This window comes from Orycteropus afer, unplaced genomic scaffold (genome assembly GCF_000298275.1).
Source record: "Orycteropus afer afer isolate SDZICR_OR568_19922 unplaced genomic scaffold, OryAfe1.0 scaffold00023, whole genome shotgun sequence".
In the NCBI taxonomy this organism is placed as follows: Eukaryota; Metazoa; Chordata; class Mammalia; order Tubulidentata; family Orycteropodidae; genus Orycteropus; species Orycteropus afer.
This window is the reverse complement of record NW_006921610.1, coordinates 9,345,191-9,365,202: the sequence shown is the minus strand read 5'-3', so window position 1 is coordinate 9,365,202 and position 20,012 is coordinate 9,345,191. Positions and strand designations below refer to the sequence as shown.

At 41.4% G+C, this 20,012-nt stretch overlaps 1 protein-coding gene across 1 annotated transcript in view; it reads left to right on the top strand.

Annotated features, from left to right (window-relative positions):
- Positions 1 to 20,012, top strand: part of KIF5C (kinesin family member 5C) — a 213,192-nt gene that overhangs the window by 133,766 nt on the left and 59,414 nt on the right. The window contains exons 11-12 of the mRNA XM_007934941.2: positions 3,648 to 3,796; positions 15,833 to 16,008. Coding sequence (XP_007933132.1) covers positions 3,648 to 3,796; positions 15,833 to 16,008 — 325 coding nt within the window. The remainder of the gene's footprint in view (positions 1 to 3,647; positions 3,797 to 15,832; positions 16,009 to 20,012) is intronic.

Here is a 20,012-nt window from a genome sequence, read left to right as displayed (position 1 = left end):
GGCAGCTAGGGGCCATAGTCTCAGTGGTTCCACCAGGCTCTATTGGACCAGCAAACCTGGTTCCAACTATCTCCATAAGGCTTTTTTGGCTGCGGTCTTTACAGAAGGAGATCACCAGGACTTTCTTCTGTGATGCCATTGGGTGCATTTGAACTGCCAACCTTTAGGTTAGTAGTAGAGTAAGCAGAGTTTATTAATAGAATAGATTTCTTTAATAGAATATAAAGAAGGTCATTGGTTAACCTCCCTCCACCAGTATCATATATTCAAAGGACCATGTATTCTCACTGAACTCTATGGGCCACTTTGTCTTGAATCAGATGAATGTTTTGGGATGGTATATATTCTGTTTGTTTTCCAGTTTCTGAACTATTTAATCAGCTTTACTTTTTCTTTATAATATGTTGATATCAAATCCTCTAACTTTGTTCTTCAATATTGTCTTTGCTTACCTTGGTCTATTTCAATTCTGTTACAAATTTTAGAAACAGCTTTTTAATGCCCATGCACACACAAAAACCTCCTGGGATTTCATTTGGTACTATTTTAATCAATGGAACAATTTTGGGAGAAATAACATCTTTTCCCATCAGTATGAACTAATTCCTTCATATTCTGCTTTTAGTGGCTAGAGAGGTGTGCTATTCTGCCCCATTAGAGTCTCAATGAAGTCAAGGGTAACAGCATAAAACATGGTTTCTTCCTGTTGTCCTGAGTTCCAAATGGGAGGTGAGTTGGATGGCTTCCATCTGCTCCTCTGAGTCACTTCTGAACCCTTCTCTTTCATGCCCTGTGCCTTGGAAGGCTGGCCCATTTGGACTACTGCAGTGGACTCCTTTGTCTCTGGCTTCCAGTTAGGTTTGACCAATGGGAAAGGAATATAGGCAGGGGATCAGAAAGAGGGAAGAGAGTGAAGTCATGGTATTTATTTCCAGGCTTCTTCTCTGCAGGGTTATTTTAGGTTGGCTGTGTCCTTAGACCAAGGTTGTTACAGCTCTTTAGCCCATGTGTGGTAATGGTACCTCCTATCATCTGAGGTACCACACTGTCCCTGTTTCTCCCCTGACATGTGCATTACAATAATAATAAGATAGCACTATGCATATGTCACCAAGAAAAACCAAAATCAAACCCTTTGTTGGTGAGTCAGTTCCTGTTCATGATGACCCTATGTTACAGAGTAGAACTGCTTCATAGAATTTTCTTGGCTATAGTCTTTATGGATGTGTATCACTAGGCTTTTCTTCCATGATGCCACTGGGTGAGTTTATACAACCACACTTTAGGTTAGTAGTCAGTGCTTAACTGTTGCACCACCCAGGGACGCACATACTATTGTTCTTGTTGTTAGTTGCCATTGGGTCAGTTCCAACTGATGGTGACTCCATGTGTGCAGAGTAGAACTGCTCCACAGGGTTTTTGAAGCTGTGATCTTTCAGAACCAGACCTCCAGGCCTGTCTTTTGAGGTGCTTCTGGGTGAGTTAAACCACCATCCACTTGGCTAGTAGTTGAGCACTTAATCATTTACACCACCCACGGACTCCTATACACCTATTAGAATGGCTGCAATACAAAACAGTTTATTAAACTCTCCCCATATTACCCAGTTTCAATGAATTCTATTTCCTGCCAGGACCCTACTACAAAAGTGGAAGAAAAAGAATTTTCTGGGCAGCTTAAAAGAAGTTTGAGAATCAGAACTGTTATACCTGTGGTAACCTTACTGGATCTGCTCACAAAATGTACTTCTGGCATAACCTGCCTAAATACAGCTTAGAGGCTCTCTTTCTGGTATCATTAGAAATCATCAACAGACTATGTTTTAAAAAGTAATATTATTAGCCTCAGATTGTACCCTTAAATGTCCACAGACATTTTAGCCATAGGTTGTTTTTCACTTTCTGACTTAATTAGTTGACAGTGGATGATGCTGCAGTGCTTGAGTTCGTATCTGAGAAACATCCATACTACCACCTGAGGATGTTAGAAAGTAAGATGAGCATGTCAAACCAGCACAGACAGAAAGTAATAATAAAATTGCTGCTATTTGAAAAATTAGTGTTGAAGCACTTACCTCTGGGAACAGCAGCCTCAAGCTAGAGTGAACCAGAGAGAATTCTACTAATTCTTAAGTGGAGTCTTATGTTGAAGTCATTCAAGTCCTCTTTTGACAGTTGAGTTATTTAGTTGTCTATGTTAAGAATTAATCTTTTGAATAATAACTGTAGTGCTGGTGAAGATTACTGAATTTCTTTCACTGAAATAGAAATCACATCTAACATGTCATTTGATGAGAACGGTAATTAACCTGAGTCACACATCAGATAGTGCTGGCAAATATGATGATGTAATAAATGTTGGGCATTGAAAATGATAAAGTCAGGAGGAAGTATAATAGGGCAATTACATATTTGTAGATGAAGTTTTTACCTTTTTAAAACTAGACAAGGCTGCTTATTTGTTCATTTGTACATGTAACTAATAAATCATGCCTTGTGTTTCTGGTATCACCTAGAGCTGCCATTGCCTTTGTTCTCACCATCTGCCTGCTCTCTCGAGTTACTGGCCAACCTCCAGCCACGTGGCATCATGATCCCCTAGACCACAAAGCCTTAGAACACATCATTCATATACTAGAAGGGGCAAAATGGTGGTCATTAGACATCTTTGGCCCATATATTAAAAAAACAGGGAATTCAAATTTTAAAATATCTCAATTTTTGGCTTTATTTGAAAAATGTGGTTGTTTGAGAACAATGACACCTTCATTTCTGCATGGTGACACATGGCTGTGATGGGGCATGTGCTCTGCAGCTAGCCCTGATTTCAATTGGTCTCCTCCTTCATTTGTGTGATCCACCTGACCATTGAGACATGCCTTAGCATGTGTTCAATATATCAAGGATGGTTCTAAGTACCAGATCTGATTCAGAGAAAAGATTGGTTTTATGGTTTCCATCTGTGTATTGTTGACAGGTGACACTGCAAGCTCCAGGTGTCTCATTTATCTTGTTGCATCCACAGTTCTGGAACAGATTGCTTCATAGATGTTCATTGAATTGAAAGGAAGCTATATTGAGGAGGATGCTCTGGCAATGGTGTGCAGGTGGCATAAGAGAAGAATGTTGAAAGTCTGGAAGAGGCAATGACCATAAGTTAGGCCTGATAACATAAACTAAGGTGGTGGCAAGGGGAGTAGAGAAAGAGGGATAAATCCACTGAAAGTCTGTGGGATTTAGACACTGGTGGGCTGTGAAGGAGAAAAGAATGAGTTTGGATCTTCATGGAGTAACGGTGCCATTCATAAACTGGGACCAAAAACCCAAACCAAACTCACTGTCATCGAGTCAGTTCCAACTCATAGTCTAAGGCTGTAAATCAGAGGTAGATGCCCCCCATCTTCTTTCCACAGAGTAGCTGGGGGGTTTGAACTACTGACCTTCTGGTTAGTAGCCAAATGCCTTATCCACTAAGCCACCGGAGCACCTTTACAACTGGGAGGTGGTAGGTAAATAACAGGATCGTTCTACTCCCCTGTCCCATTCATTTCATTGAAATGAAAGGAATTTGAGGCTTAATGATATTAATGATCCAGCTAATGCTGATAACCAGGCTCAGAATTTTTCCCTCATGTTTTTAATCCCAGAGCAAAGACCATCAAGAATACAGTCTCGGTGAACTTGGAACTGACAGCAGAGGAATGGAAGAAGAAATATGAAAAAGAGAAAGAAAAAAACAAGACTTTGAAAAATGTTATCCAGCATCTGGAGATGGAGCTCAACAGATGGAGAAATGGTAAGAAAGAATGAAGAGGAAGAATGCGGCCAGAGAGTGCACTTTGTTTTCACTGTGACTGTTGGCTTCCTGGGAAACATGAGGGAAGGAGGGATGAAGGTGAAGCTTGGTCCTGCCTGGTAATGTTTCTCATTCCCTAGGACAGCTCCTCCCCAGCTCCATCACCTGGCTAGCACACATTCTCAGAGTGGGCATCTGACAGTTTGCAAGGTTGCCTTCATCTATTTCCAATGAAATATTACCTATTACTGTAATTCTCTCTCTGGCAGCTTTAGTTGACATTTAGAGGGTAGTGCCTGAGACTTTGTGGTTAGATTGCTTTTTCATAAAATGTCATCCTGTCCTTTGTGGGTTTTTTTTTTTTTAAATTTATTTGGGGTAGGTCATCTCTGGTAAGTATTTACTTTCTTTCTTTCTTTTTTTTTTTTTGCTTGTTTGTTTGTTTAAATCTCCTTCATATTCAGCTTCTTCAAAGCACGAAGTAGAGGATTACTGATGGAACTCCATGCTAAAAGGGAATTTTAAAGGCTTGTTTCGTGACTGGTTTCCCTACCTCCCCTCCCAACATTCTTATTTCTTCTGGGAGAAAATATCTCAGAGAGCTGACATGCAGTGGGTGGGTGAGTTGTGGGTGAGGTGTTGAAGAAGGGTTTCCAGATCCAAGCACAGAGGGAGTATTTCAGTGATTTTAGCATTGTGACAGAGATCAGAAGGAAGAAGTCTTTCTTTTTCTTTTTTAAACTGAAATGAGACATATGAGTCTGTTGGTCTGTCTGTCTGTCTATATCTGCCTGTAGGAAGATAGCGGGTAGTTGGAGGTTTTTCTTCAGATTCCCTGTTGCTTTGTTGAGTATTTATTTCAGGTGCCACAGCAGCGCTCAGCCTTGTGTGAGTGTGGAAGCCGGGGGCTGTTGTGCAGGGCGGTAGTGCTGCCTGTTTGTAACTGCAGAATTAACAGCAGATTGTCTTGTGATTATATGTTTGCCACTGCTTTTTGCTAGTAAGGGTGGGGTGTCAATGAGCTACTATTTAATTGAAAAACAATTACGTGGCTAATGAGAATTTAAGAAGTTCAAAAAATGACCTAGTAGCCTAAATAACATGAATCCTTCCTTTTCGGAGGAATTTCTTGCTGCACATGTGTTTTGAAAGCTGCTAGAACGACTGAATAATTCAGCACCTGGGGCTGGAGGATGATTCCTTGCAATTTGGCAGGAGTGGGAGAGCAGGCGGGGTGCTTGGCGAGGCCAGGCGTGAGCAGCCATATGAAGTTTTGTTCTATTTCTGGGATTCTCTGGGTCAGCACTCTGCTGGGCGACTGGGACATTCAATAAAGCCTTTTGGTGAAGGGTGGGAAGCTGGCTTTAGAAACATTGTGGAGTTGGCCACTAACCTTGTTTTGAATCTATCACTTTTGGTTTCTTGCCAGGCTCTAACCCTCTACTTCTCTGTCCCTCATCAAATGCCATCCTTTAGAGTCTGCCCACTTCCCTGCTTACCTAACCCACCCGTGTGCTGGCATCTCTTTTGGACACTAGACTCCCTCTGTTCTTGGCCTCTTCATTTAACCTGCTTATCATCATTTTATCCACTTGTCCTGTTTTTATGCCCTTTCAAGGTGAGACCTTTGTTGTGTTGTGTGCTGTCAAATTTATTCCCACTCATAGTGACTCATAAAAGTATAGACCTGACCCACAGAGTTTCCTAGGCTGTAATCATAGGGAGCCCTAGTGGCTCAATGGTTAAGCACTCGGCTGCTAACCAAAAGGTTGGCATTCAAACGTACCCAGAGGCTTGAAAAGATTTGGTGATCTGCTCCTGTAAAGATTGCAGCCTAGGAAACCCTATGAGGCAGTTCTACCCTACCACATTGGGTTGTTATGAGTCAGATTGACTTGATGGGATACTACCTCAGCAGCAGTCTTTGTGGGAGTAGATCACCAGGTCAGTTCTCCTGTGGAGCCACGTTCGTTGTTGTTGTTAGGTGACGTTGAGTCAGCTCTGACTCATAGTGATCCTGTTTGCAATAGAACAAAACACTGCCAGTCCTGCGCCATCCTCACAGTCTTTGCTGTGCTTGAGTCCATCGTTACAGCCACTGTGTCAATCAATCTTGTGGAGGGTCTTCCCTGTTTTTGCTGACCCTCTACTTTACCAAGCATGATATTCTTTTCTAGGGACTGTTCCCTTCTGACAACATGATGGAAATATGTGGGATGAAGTCTGGCCATTCTGCTCCTAAGGAGCATTCTGGCTATACTTTTTCCAAAACAGAATTCCTTTTTCTGACAGTCTGTGATATTTTCAGTATTATTCGCCAACACCACTGGGAGCCACTGGGACTTCAAACCACCAACCTTTTGGTTAGCAGCTGAGTGCTTAGCCATTGTACCACCAGGCTCCTTACATAAGGATGCTAAAGTACAGTTTCTGGCACATAATAATGTGCAACAGATATATGTTAACAAAACATATATTTAATGCAGGTGCTGGAGAGCACATCCAACATGGTCTCTGCCCTCACAGTTTCCAGTCTAATGTAGGAGGTAGACTTCAGTCATAATCACACAAATAAACATGTGATTACAGTCAATGGGAGCTCTGATAGCACAGTGCCTAAGGCATCTAGCTGCTAACCAGAAGGCTGGTGGTTCAAACCCACCAGCCACTTCATGGAAGGAAGACTAGGCAACCTACTACGGTAAAGATTTACCACTTCAGAAACCTGATAAGGGTTTCCATGAATTGGAATTGACTCGATGGCAGTGGATTTTGGGTTTTTGGATAGTCAGTGATGCATAGTAAGGAGGAGACATACAAGATGCTAAGAGAGTTATTGCAACAGGGGCTCTGACCTTGAGGGACAAGTCAGTGAAGGCTTCCCCAAGTAAGCAACAGAGAGAATAACATCTGAGAGATATAGCAGCTAGCCAGGTGCAGTTGGAGGTGTGAGGTGGAATTGAGGGCGGGGTGGCAGTGGTCCCTAAGAGTGGGGCAGGAAGACCAGTGTGGGGAGGAGTGGTCCTTTGACTAGCTGTGACTCCAGTATTATCTCAAGGATTATTGTGCCAGTATATATCATATGTATATGGTGGGACAAACAGAACCAGGCTTTCTGTTGCATTTTAGGCTGTGCAATTAATTCTTTAGTACCTGTACAGTAAGCATTAGTTTCTGTATTTTTAAATGCAAGTACAATGAGGTTTACAAAAGTTAAAAGACTTCTTTGAGGTGACTCAGTCTCTGATAGAACTGGGATCTGAAGTTAGGGAGTCTGACTCCTGAGTTTATTTTATGTTGTCTGTGGAGCCTGTACCTAGAGGTAGCCCTAGTCATTTGTGTTTAGGCCAGTTAGATGAGTATGAAATGTGCCATACCAAAATAGATTAATAAAGAGTGAATGAATACATACCTGTAAGAAGGGACTGGAAGCTCTTGAGTGGTATCCACATGCTTCAGTTCTCATTCCTTGTAGCAGAAGCCAGGAGGTCATGGCTGGTTTGTGTAAACTAGAGAACTAGGAATTTGAAAGACAGACTAGAGACTAGACAGTGCCCTTCACTAAAATCTTGAGTGGTGGGATATCACCAGTTTTCACTTTAAGTTTGACATATACATTGGTTTTCATCTTCTAGGAGGCAGCTACTTGGTGCTCTCCTCAATGTCTCCTAGGAATACGTATTTCCACATTGTCATCTGACCAGTTTAAATGAGGTCAAGAAGTCTTGTCAGTCATGTGCTCTCCCCTGGGAAAGAGGTTTCTTGTGTTGCATGTTATGTTTATAATTTGAAAGTTTGACTGCTATACTCCAGCTGCCAGAAGAGCAAGGACGAAAGAGTGTAACAGAGCAGAAGTTTGAGAAAGATAAAATAAGATGGTGTCACAACTGCAAATGACTTTAGAGGGTCTAGGCATTTAATATAGATAAGTAAAAGGAGGTATGCCTGATATATTTGGAAGTGATGGACTATGCCACAGGAGAGGACATTCAAAAGTCATAAAATACAACCCTGCTTATTACACACTTACTTAAAAAAAAAAATTAAAAACCACCAGATCCACTGTCATCAAATCGATCTGACTCATAGCAACCCTCTAGGATAGAATAGAACTGCCCCATAGGCTTTCTAAGGCTGTAAATCTTTATGGAAGCAGATTGCTTCATCTTTTTCTTGTGGCACAGCTGGTGGGTTTGAACTGCCAACCTTTTGGTTAGCAGCCCAATGTTTTAACTACCACACCACCAGAGCTCCTATAGGCTGGCTATTTCCATCATCAACTCTGTTGCTCCCACCCCCAAGCCACCAATTTTCAAACCATCCTAGTCTAGTGGGTTACTTCTGAATGCAATTTACTGCCGTTGAGTCAGATCCGACTCATAGTGACCTCTCCTTGAGTTTCCAACGCGGTGTCACTACAGAAGTAGATTGCCTAACCTTCCTTCCAAGGAGTGGCTAGTAGGTTTGAACCACCAGCCTTCTGGTTAGCAGTCAAATGCCTTAGGCACTACACCACCAGAGTTCCTGGCAGTTTTCTCCTCTAGCCATAATAGAACCTTGATTCTCAGAATAAGACCTATGACCTGAAGTGTATATATACTATGTTGTTGTTACTAGTGACCATCTAGTCCATTTCAACTCATGGAGACCACAAGTGTGTAGAGTACAACTGCTCTATAGGATTTTCAAGGCTGTGACCTACCTATTGGAAGCAGATAGCCAGGTGTTATTCTGGAGTTGCCTGTGGGTGGGGTTGAACCCCTACCCTTCAGTTAGTAGTCTAGTGCTTAAGCATTTGTATCACCCAGATATATGCCATATCAAAAAAAAAAACAAAACAAAAAAGCCCCAAACTCACTGTCATTGAGTTGGATCCCTGACTCATAGCAACCCCTCCTTGGGTTTCCGAGGTGGTTTTGGTATATACCATAGCAAGCCTTTATTCATTACCGACATAATAGCTTCAGGCATGTGCATGATGTCTTAAGGGAAGGCCACTCTTTGTTTTTATAAAAGAAGGAATGAGGAGAGCCACCCACTTGCCTGGTTCAATTTTCCAGTGTGGCAGTTGGAGGCCTGGATTGCAAGCAACAGTAACTGACCTCACTTGGCTTAAATAAAAAAAGGACTGTATTAGAAAGACATGAGTGATGCACAAACACAGAGGAACAGTAGAGGAATGAGGTTCTGACAGGTGGAAGCTTGCGCTGCTCCAGGGATACAGGCAGCAGAAACAAATTGCTAGATCTCAGAAGGGGCCATGCTGAAGTGAATCCTCTCCCAGTGTTTTTGCCATCCTTGGAGCTCTGCCCACCAGCCATTCCATAGATGGAGATTGGGTAACCTATTTCCATAGTGATACCGCCTCGGAAACCCAAAGGGGGTTGCTATGAGTCGGAATCGACTCAATGGCAGTGAGTTTGTTTTTTTGGTTTGCATCATTACATTGGAGAATCATTCTCAGGAGAGAAGTAGTAGTTATTGTGCTTGGTGGTGTGCCTTGGCTAGGGAAGGAGAGGGTGTGCAGATATATTGTCCAACAAAGACTGCATGCAATTGGAGGTTTGTGTGTGCTTGTGTGTGTATGGAGGGTAATTCCTCTAAAGGAAGTTGGGTGCTATAATGAGAATGAGTGTTGGGTGGTTGAAAAACAATAAATGTCCACTATAATCTACTAGTGACATCTTGTGGGCTATAATTGATGCCAGTCTTTAGAACTAGAAGCTCTGCTTGGTACTTGTACCTTATGGAAATTTGTTCAGCCTATATGCTTAAGGAACAGAGAGATGAAATGGGGACAGTTGCCAGGAATAGATTTTTTTTAAAGCTCTATTGCTTTATTGGTTGTATGTGTGAAAGGACATGAACAGTTCTAGATAGTGGGGATAGATTTGGATAGGAGCAGCATTCAGAGTGAATTATGGTTCCCACTTCACTCCCTAACTCATCCATTAAGACTACTCTTGAACAGGGGTCAGGGAGGGAGGGCTGAGGGCCCAACTGTGTGAAGCTGTGAGGTAGTTGGGTCATAACTCCCCTTGTGCTGCCCGGTCAGTCTTTACAAGTGCCTTCTTCTCTGATACTTCTTTGAATCTTGTACTTAAAATAATAACTTTTTCCAGGGGTTAAAGTCAGAATATAAGGAGGACCTGAAAATCTAGTTGTCAGTAGTATATAGGGAAATGGCTTGAGATATGGTGTATCTGGAGGGTCTTTTGCAAAATTAAATAATAAACAATAGAGTAGATGTAGATCTACTCACTTGCTGAAGTCATAGGAAGACATGATTTCATCACAGGTGAAGAACGCTGAGAAAAATTCAACTCAACTCACTGCCCTCGAGTCAGATCTGACTCATAGCGACCCCTCCTTGGGATTCCAAGGTGGTATCACTATGGAAGTAGGTTGCCTAACCTTCCCTCCAAGGAGTGGTGGTGGGTTTGAACCACCAGCCTTCTGGTTAGCAGTCAAATGCCTTAGGCACTACGCCACCAGAGCTCCCTGGAAAAAATTGGCAGTCTCTAAAACAGATTTTCTCTCCAGGTATAAAACCTGCCAGACCAGCATGCTTGGTTCTGTTAACTAGGTAAATCTGTAACCTGGTGTCTGATCTGGGGCTTTATGGGACCTTGGGGCTTCCGTAGTGGGACCGTGATTTTCAGTTTTAGCATTAAATCTGTAGAGGATGCTGGCCCCCCCTCCTGGATTCATGAGGATAGCGGAAGCTCAGAAATGAGCATTTCATTTGAGATGTCTGATTTTTTGGCCCTCTTCCCTTTTTTTGAGAGCACAGTCAGACACTTTAGTGGAAATACTGACTGCTAGGAGAATGATGTGGTCTATTGAAGAGGTCATGAATGTAAAGAGGATGCAAAGTCCTGGGTGACTAGTTTATTAGAAAACAACTCTGGAAGAGATCAGAGAACGTTTTAAGCTGCTTACAGTATTTTTAGGAACTAGGGTGAAAGAAGCTATTTGCATGCAAAATAATCCCATAAAGGAATGATTTTTTTTTTTAGCCTTTCATTTATGTAATGACATCTTGTATCCAGCTGCTGGTACCCATCTGGCACCTAAAGATTTCCTTTTAGTTGTTTGATACAGAAATTATCTGCCATTAGATCTGCCACTGGGCCTATTTAATTGGTATTAAAAGGAAGCTTCTTGTTTGCCAGGTCTGCTGTGGGTTCTGGCAGAAGCTGTGAGTGACCAGCAAATCTGCCTTGCTTAGGAGTTGCAGAGAGAAGGCAATTACATTTCCCTGCTCTCCAGAGGTTTTAAGGACTCGGAACTTATGAAAAGGATAACTAGCTTGTTGCTATTTCATATGTAAAATTTTAATGAATTACTGGCAGTCTAATGATCTTTTGGGGGGGGCTATTTTAGAATTTTTAGCTAATAGCCCTAATGAGAATTTTTGATTAGTCTGTCCTTCTTGTCTATTGCAATGGCTGGGTTTTAATTTTTTTGTAGACACGGTATTTATGCCCTCTGGGGAGTTTCATTTTATAATTAAAATGCGCTGCAAACCTTATAGGTAAAGCTCCAAGTGAATGCTCCTGTGTAAACACAAATCTTTTCAGCCCTTAAATGTAATTAATCTGACAATAGTAAATGCCAAGATGCTTATTTAAAGGAAAGGTTTTTTGTTGGGGGCAGGATGGGAAGGGAGAAACTTTTTATTCCAGAAAATTAGATGCTTTACAGTATTATAACCTCTTTCCCTACAGAGAGCAGGTACATACAGATACTTACGCTTCAGGGGATAAACTGGGAGAAATCTGTTTTTAATTCAAAGGAGGAGGATAAAAATAGATGCTAGTCTTAATTTGGTGGTCTTTTTTCTCCTCCTACCAGCGATTTCAGGGTCTTATTTCTCCAGGGTTTGTTTGCAGCTGTCTTCCTTGTTATAATAAGTTATTTTGTAATCAGCTTGTGGGGGCTTCTCCAAAGGCTTGGTCCACTGCAGTGCAGGGAATATTCTTGATTAACGTGGTGAGATTGCCATGGAAACAGATTGTCTAGTGTCAGGTCCTGCACAGTGTTGGGAATTTACAATCCCCAGACGTGTTTGTGAGCTGGACAGTGTGGTTACCGGGGATGCTTCTGGAAGTCATTTTCTCAGTCCTTTGAAGGGCAGCGGTGTTTGGGGAAACCAGCCCTTGGTCCTCTCTGGGCCGGAGCTGTGCTCTCCCACAGAAGCCTGCTGCTTTTGTTCCTGCATGCTGCTGCTTTGTTCTTCTCAGTCTGAACGGCTGCTGCAAAAAATAATCCTGACCGCCTGACCTTTTGGAAGTAAACTGGGAAGAGCTCGTTGTTTAGATGTAGCTTTGTGGGAGACATGTTGGTGCTTTGATTCAGAGAATTGTTCAAGAGAAACCAGAAAGTCTGCTTATGGGTTCAAATATTATTTCAATAATAATAATAAATGTAACCTGAAAGGGACTGGCATGACTATATTGTGTTTTATATTTGGAACTGAGCTCTAACCACAAAGGCATTGTGAAGACCCCAGAAACACTAATCTCAAAATAAGTGCAAATAATAATTTATCTGCAAAGCTTGTAAACAGTCAAGAATTTGGCAGGGAGAGAAGGATATAAGAGATGGACTTTAAATAATAACCTTTGTGCTTTTTACATATACTTCTTCGTTCATTTTTAGAGCAGCTCTCTGATGAAGGCATTATTTCCTTTACAAAAGCAAACCAAGAGCTTAAGCAAGAGAGGGGTTTAATTAGATCTTTTTTTAAAAAAAAAGAGAAGAAAAAAATTAGATCCACATCACTGCAGATGTTTATGCATAGGCTGGTTAGATTATTTTCCGGGTGCAGCGTTATCTAGGTTGTGGACCTGTATAATCTAACACAGATAACCCTAGTATGCAGTGATGTTGCAGTACCCCGATGGCAGGGGGAGGTAGCTCTAGAAGGAGTCAGGCCTGTAACTTTTGGTTAGAGCAGATGATAGGGGGTTCATCCTTGCCCTCCCAGATGAATTGAAGTAACAGACTGCACAGCTACTTAGCTCATCCCACCCTTGTTGTATCAGTACCTCTCTGGCCATTTGGAAGTAAAGAACACAGGAATGTGTCTCTTACAGATGTTTTTATGTCTTATCTTTGGATTTGGGGTGAGTTGGCTTGTGGGTAATCTGATATCTTTCTGGTTCAGAGGTACTAAGAATTTCACCTCATCATGTTGAAGCTGAAGAACAAATTTATACAGCACTTGATTGCCCTGCTCCCAAATTTCAGAAGCTAGAACTGAAGAATTAGAGACATAGCCGTGATTCAAGTAAGGCAAAGGCATAGGGAAAGGATGTGTTAATGGTGGATTCCACTGGAGAGGGAGCAGAATTAGAGGGAGGTAGAGAAGATTGTCAGATTTTAGTGCATAGTCTATATTGCTTATATTGCAAATATATCCTGTATTATTTTTGTTGTAAGAAGGCCTATGCATTTAAAAACAGCAACAACAACACAACCTTAAGCCACCTCCTCCTGCAAAAAAGATAAAAATCCTTAGTAGGAACTGGAACAACATGTCTAAAAATGGTACCACTTTTATAGCCCATAGGATTTAGCAGGCAGTAGACCCTTTAACTGGATGAAATCTCATCTGCACACTAAGGTGGTTGATGGATTTTTTAAACCAAGAACTGGAACTGAATGAAATATTGATTTGGTTCAGGTTCAATTCAAAGGCTACTCTGATATTCTGGTTTTGTTTCAGATCAATAATTTTAGAAAAAGGCTTAGGTATATCAAAGTTCAGCTTTAAAAGGAAAAAGGGTTGTTTCAGTTTTGTATTCAGCACATGAATAGTTTGTTCAGGTTTTGCTTCAAGTTGCATCAGATGGAACTGTCACTACAGAAGTGAAACTGTTGGGTGTTAACTGTACTGGACATGGAGGCATAGCCTACCATTTGGTGTCTAATCAAGTGAGATGATAGAATCATCATAAGCAGCAAAGCTAACTCATCACATTGTTTGGCTTAAATTGAGATACCGTGTATATAGTGTTCAAGTGGGTTTCTTGAGGCATGATATATAGAGTTAATGAAGTGGTAAGATTAGGATCTTAGTTATTCTGTCGTGTTTGAGAAGTGGTCTCTGGCCCAGGTCAGTTTTCTTGGGGGATTTCCACAAAATGGATTTTTTGGGCTTAGAACTGGGGTGAAGCAGACATTCACTGATGCAAAATGAGGTTGAAATTGAAGTTGATAGTGAACATTGTGATGAAAAAGTATGTGTGGTTTTGATTTGCTTTCCAGGAAGATACTTTTAGAGACTCAATTGGGCCATGTAGTTTTAAGAGAATCCTTTTTATGCATTCTTTCTTTGCAAAGTGATTTCTTGTTGTGGACAGCTTGGGAACTGTACCTTTTTCCCTTAGTTTTGATTTGCATTGTCCAATTTGGCAATGCTTCCTTTGAAGGCCATAACAAATGCTACTCTGCAGATGGAGAAGTGACATGCAGTGTCTCTGCAGGATATTCTACATTGGCTGTTTTTTTTTTCATTCCTAGGACTGTCTGACATCACAGGAAATTATTCTGTTTGAACTCTCCAGCCGAGCCAATTAGTTCCGACTTCCTGGGGGAGGGAGGGGCAGTGGAACGTGTGTGTGTAGCCCCAGTTTGAGTCACTGGGCCCAGAGATACACTGACTCCCTGCTTCTGATTCAGGGACTCTGAAATTCAGAGGGTTTGGGGCAAAGAGTGTTTCTTTTTTTCCTTCTTCATTAAATTTTATTCGTTTTGTTGTTGTTGGGAATAAATACAGCAAATATAAACTAATTAAACAGTTCCTGCGAGTACCTTTTAGTGACATTGATTACATTCTTCAAGTTGTGCAGCCATTCTTACCCTCCTTTTCTGAGTTGTTCTTCCCTCATTAATATAAACTTGCTGGCCCCTAAGGTTCCTTTCTATCTAGTCTTTCAAGTTGTTGTTGTCAGTTTGATCCTATAAAGGTAGTTCTTGAAAGAGCAAAATGCTCAAGGCAGACCTTATTTTTTTTTTTTTTTTACTAATTAAGCTAAACTATTGTTCAATTTTAAGAAGGGGTATTATCTTTGGTTTAAGGTTTAAAGATTACCTGAGGGCAGTACTTTCAGGGGTTCAGCTAGCCAGCCTTCATGGCTCCAGGAAATCTGGAGTCTATGAGAATTGAAATTTCTGTTCTGCATTTCCCCCCTTTTGATCAGGATTCCTCTATGGATTCTTTGATCAAATATTCAATAATGGTAGCTGGGCAGCACCTTCCAGTACTTTTGTTCTCATAGCAAAGGAGGTAGTTATTCAGGGAGGCAATTAGCCATACACTGGAGTGTTCTTTTAACAACAGTGAATTAGTCCCTTGATTTGATTGTTTCTATTAATGAACCAGTAACATAATTAATTAGTAATTAGGACACCCAAGAGGCCTGTTTCCCTTTGAATCGTTCACTGGAGATAAACCGAGCCCAAACCAAACCAACTGCCATTGAGTCAATTCCAACTCATAGCAACCCTATAGGACAGAGTAGAACTGCCCCATAGGGTTTCCAAAGTTGTAAATCTTTATGGAAACAGACTGCCTCCTCTTTCTCCCACACAACAGCTGGTGGGTTCGAACCACCAATCTTTTGGTTAGCAGCCAAATAAATGCCTTAACTGCTGCACCACCAGAGCTCCTGATTTTAGCAAAGCACCAGCATATTTATCTCTAAGAAGGGTAAAGGGAATACAAAAAATCCTGGGTTTTGCTGCAAGCTGGAGTAGTTAAAAGTTTGTGTGGCTGATAGAACCAGTGTATTTAATGATGCGTTGCTCCAAGCAAAGGCAGAGGTTATACTCCTATCTTCCACAGACTAATTTTGGTCAAGTAACTACAACCTCTCTAGTCAGACAGAAAGAGCACGAAGTGTAACTCTGTATAAGCTCTACATTATGTCCTGTGTCTTTTTCACCAGGAATGACTATAAAACTCTTCCTTGAGGGTTGCATGATGAATTTCTTGACTTACCAACTCCTTGTGGCTGTGTTTTGCAGGAGAAGCTGTGCCTGAGGATGAGCAGATCAGTGCTAAGGATCAGAAGAACCTGGAGCCCTGTGATAACACTCCTATCATAGACAATATTGCTCCTGTTGTTGCTGGCATCTCCACAGAGGAGAAGGAGAAGTACGATGAGGAGATCTCCAGTCTCTACCGACAACTGGATGATAAGGTAGCCAGAGATTTACAGTCTTCACACTAGAGACCAGGATGGCAGATCCCTTACCTTTTGACCATAAACAACTTGAGGCCCCATGGAGCTGATAAAGGGCTTCAGGCTGCTTTGGAGCTTATCTTCTTAACACCTACCCTAGTTTTTATTGGGTGGCCTTAGGGTACTTGAGGGAGCTCTGGTAGCATAGTGCCTAAGGCGCTTGACTGCTAACCAGAAGGCTGGCGGTTCAAACCCACCAGCCACTCCTCGGAAGGAAGGTTGGGCAATCCTACTTCCGTAGTGATACTGCCTCGGAAACCCAAGGAGGGGTCTCTATGAGTCAGGGCCGACTCCATGGCACATAACAACAACAACAACAACAGGGTACTTGATTCATATGGAACGGAACTTTGATTAGAAATATGGGTGTTGACCTGGATAGGCTGACAGGGTTCTTTCTGGAAATTGGAACTGGAGCTGATTACTCATGAAAGAGTGAATATGCATGATCTTTGTTTATTTCTCCCTTCTTTTCTTCTTTGGGCCTTTTCTTTATCACTAGAAACTCCCACCAGTGGCCTCAGCTACAGGGGCATGGTTGATGGCTCCTAAAAAGTGTGTGCTTTGAACATGTGGCTCCAAGGCCCTGAATTGGGAAACTTTAGTAGTGGTATGTGGTTCTGCACTATCTATGAAGCTGTTTTCAGGGGCATACTCATGAGAGTAGTTTGAGCCTGCTGATTAGAGATGTCCAATTTTATGGCAAAATTTTGGGACTCCAATAATCAGGTAAACGCATAAATTAGAACAGAGGGAAAGAGACCTTAGAGAACATTGTGTATCGGTCGTCTGCAATGAAAGGTTGAGTTAGGAATCTCAGAGGCATAGGAATTAAATTGATATTTCACATGATCTTGGCATATTGCCCTTGGAATATTCTAAATCCTTTTAGTTCATTTCATCAAGGTGGCTGATATTTTTAGTATGATTTAATCTATTCTGCTGTGGTTTAGCTCAGAGCGCTTTGGGACACCTCTGACTTGGATGAAACAGCTTTATTATGTTAACATCATCATTACAGTAATCTTATAGGCCCCTCTCTTTGGGGTAAAGCTCAAAGTCTAGTATCACCTTCTTAAGCTGATTGTAGCTGGTGGCCTTAAAAAAGTCAGTTCTGCTCATTTGTGACTTTGAGTTTGCATTATGACTACAATGTTAAACTGCATTCGCCACTTTTCTGGTAACATATTTAATAAGATATGCACACCTATGAGTGCTGGGATAACTGCCCTTGAGGCACTTGGCATACCCTTCTATTTCTACAGGTATTTTACAAAAAAGAAAGACAAAAAGCAGCTCAATAGTGAGGTTAATAGTGTATGCAATTTCTTTATTTCCCCAAAGAAGTGCTCTTGTTCAAATAGTAAGGAAGATGTTGTACTTCAGTTTTAGTTTTTTGTCACTTCTTATTTTAGAACCCAAGGAGCTCTGGTAGCACAGTGCTTAACACATCCAACTGCTAACCAGAAGATTGGTGGTTCAAACTCACCAGCCAATCCATGGAAGCAATACTGGGGAATCCTCTGTAAAGATTTACTGCCTTGGAAACCCAATGGGGGTAACTATGAGTCAGAATCAACTCGATGGCAGTGGTTTTGGTTTTGATTTTAGAATCGATGGGCTCATTTTTAATAATTCCCAGAGAAACTTAGATGAAGAGCATGAAACTGAATCTGTATTCTCTTCTCCATGAATAGATGTCTGTCAGGGTTGGAATTGGAATTATTTATCTTGGTGGCATGAGGAGCTTCGAGAGACTTCAAACTAGAGTCTCAATTCTAGTTTCTGTAATGTGGTGATGAGGACCAAATGCAAACAAACAAAAAAACCTAAATCCATTGCTATAGAGTCAATTCCAACTCATAGCAACCCTCTAGGACAAGGTATAACTGCCTCACAGGGTTTCCAAGGATATAATCTTAACAGGAACAGACTGACACATCTTTCTCCCATGGGACAGCTGGTGGGTTTGAACCACAGACCTTTCGGTTAGTAGCCAAGTGCTTAACTACTGTTCCCCCAGGGCTCAGACTGAGCTTAGAGACATGAAAATGCCATGTTCTGGGCATTCAGTTGGTGACTGACAGAGCTGGCCCTAGAGTCTAATAGGTATCCAGTGATAGCACTGATGGCCAGCCCAAGGAATTTTCTGTCATATCCTTTTACTTTAGCATATGCTGTGAAAATTTTGTCAAGAACACATTTTTAGGTTTGTAATTGTGGTTCATTGCTGCCACTTCTGTCCTCACAGGGTGGAGCTGAGAGATCTGGGAGGGAACTGAGCCCAGAAACCTCAGCCATGTGGGGCACCAAAGCTATTGATCAGACCTTAGTAATTCTACCACAGACTGACAGCCTGATTATGTCTTATTAGCTGTCATTTCTATTTGTCCTCTTTTGAAGGTTCTAAAAGGTGTTTGTTTCCATGCTTATGATATAGGCCATTTCATATCTCTGAGAATACATGAGTTGGAACGTGTTGTCTTCATAGATTTTAGAATGTTAGAACTGAAAGTATCTGGGTCTACATGAGAAACTAGCCCAGGGTGGTTACGTGACTTATGTAAACTTACATCACCTCTAATTGACAGAGCTGGCATGAGGTTATACGTCTTCTGACTCCCAGTCCAGTGCTCGTATCCTTTTGGCCTTAACCCTCTAAGTGAGGGAATTAATCAACCTGATGAATGTATTTACAATGTAGTGGAAGAAGGACAACATGGTTTCTTCTCAATTGTTCCCTTCTATCTACCTTGCCCTTCCAGGATTGTTAGGACAGATACTTTCTCTATAAAGGCATGCACTGCAGAATCAGACCTGTGATTTAATAATGCTGAGACTGGGTTGATGACCTCACCTGCTGAAGCTGTCTTTCTTATCTATAAAGTGGAGATTATCGCTGTTACTTCAGAGTCTCTGGCTGGTACAAATGTTTAAGTGCTCTAATCAAAAGGTTGGTGGTTTGAATCTTCTCAGAGGAACTTTGGGAGAAAGACCTGGCAATCTGCTTCCAAAAGATCATAGCCTTGAAAACCCTATGGAGCAGCTGCATTCTGCACACATGGGGTCTTCATTGGTTGAAATTGACCTGATGGCAACTGGTTTGGTTTTGTGGCACCTGTTGCTTCAAAAGGTTGCAATGGGATTTCAGAGTTCCTAGTACATAACAAGGAGCTCTGGTAGTGTAGTGCCTAAGACACTTGACTACTAACCAGAAGGCTGGCGGTTCAAACCTACCAGTCACTCCTCGGAAGGAAGGTTGGGCAATCTACTTCCGTAGTGATACCACTTTGGAAACCCAAGGAGGAGTCGCTATGAGTCGGGTCCGACTCAATGGCACATAACAACAACAAAAACAGTACATAACAGATTTCAAAGAATGAAACAGTAAAAATATGGTACTTCTACAACTAAACTATTTTGTAGGGCATATTTTCCCTTCCACTTTATAAACTTAGCCTATCAGTTACCAGGGACAATTTTGTGTTTATGCTCCTCAGCACATAAATATTAAACAACTTCTCATAAAAGCCCCAAGGAGTCTAACATTAGTGAGCTGTCATTTTTACATATTTACATGAAATAGGTGAGTTAGCCACTGATCACTAGAAATCTTTTGATTATAAAGATGATTTTGTTGCAACACTAGTCAGTAAGATAAGATTCAACTTATGTTTTGACTTAAACTAGATTCATGTCCTAGATCTACTTTATGTACAATGGTATTGAAGAGGAGGCATCAGCAACATGTGCCAAGAGCCAACTTGTTCATCTTCTAACTCTGTTTTCAGCTCACCTGTGCACCTCCACCCCTTCCATACCATATGTGATGTGGTTTCTCATTTCAGCAAACAGAACTCAATAGGGAGGAGGACAAAAGGAAAGAAGAGAACTAATATTTTCTTCTGTTATTCATGAACATATATATATATATATATATATATATACATATATATATATAT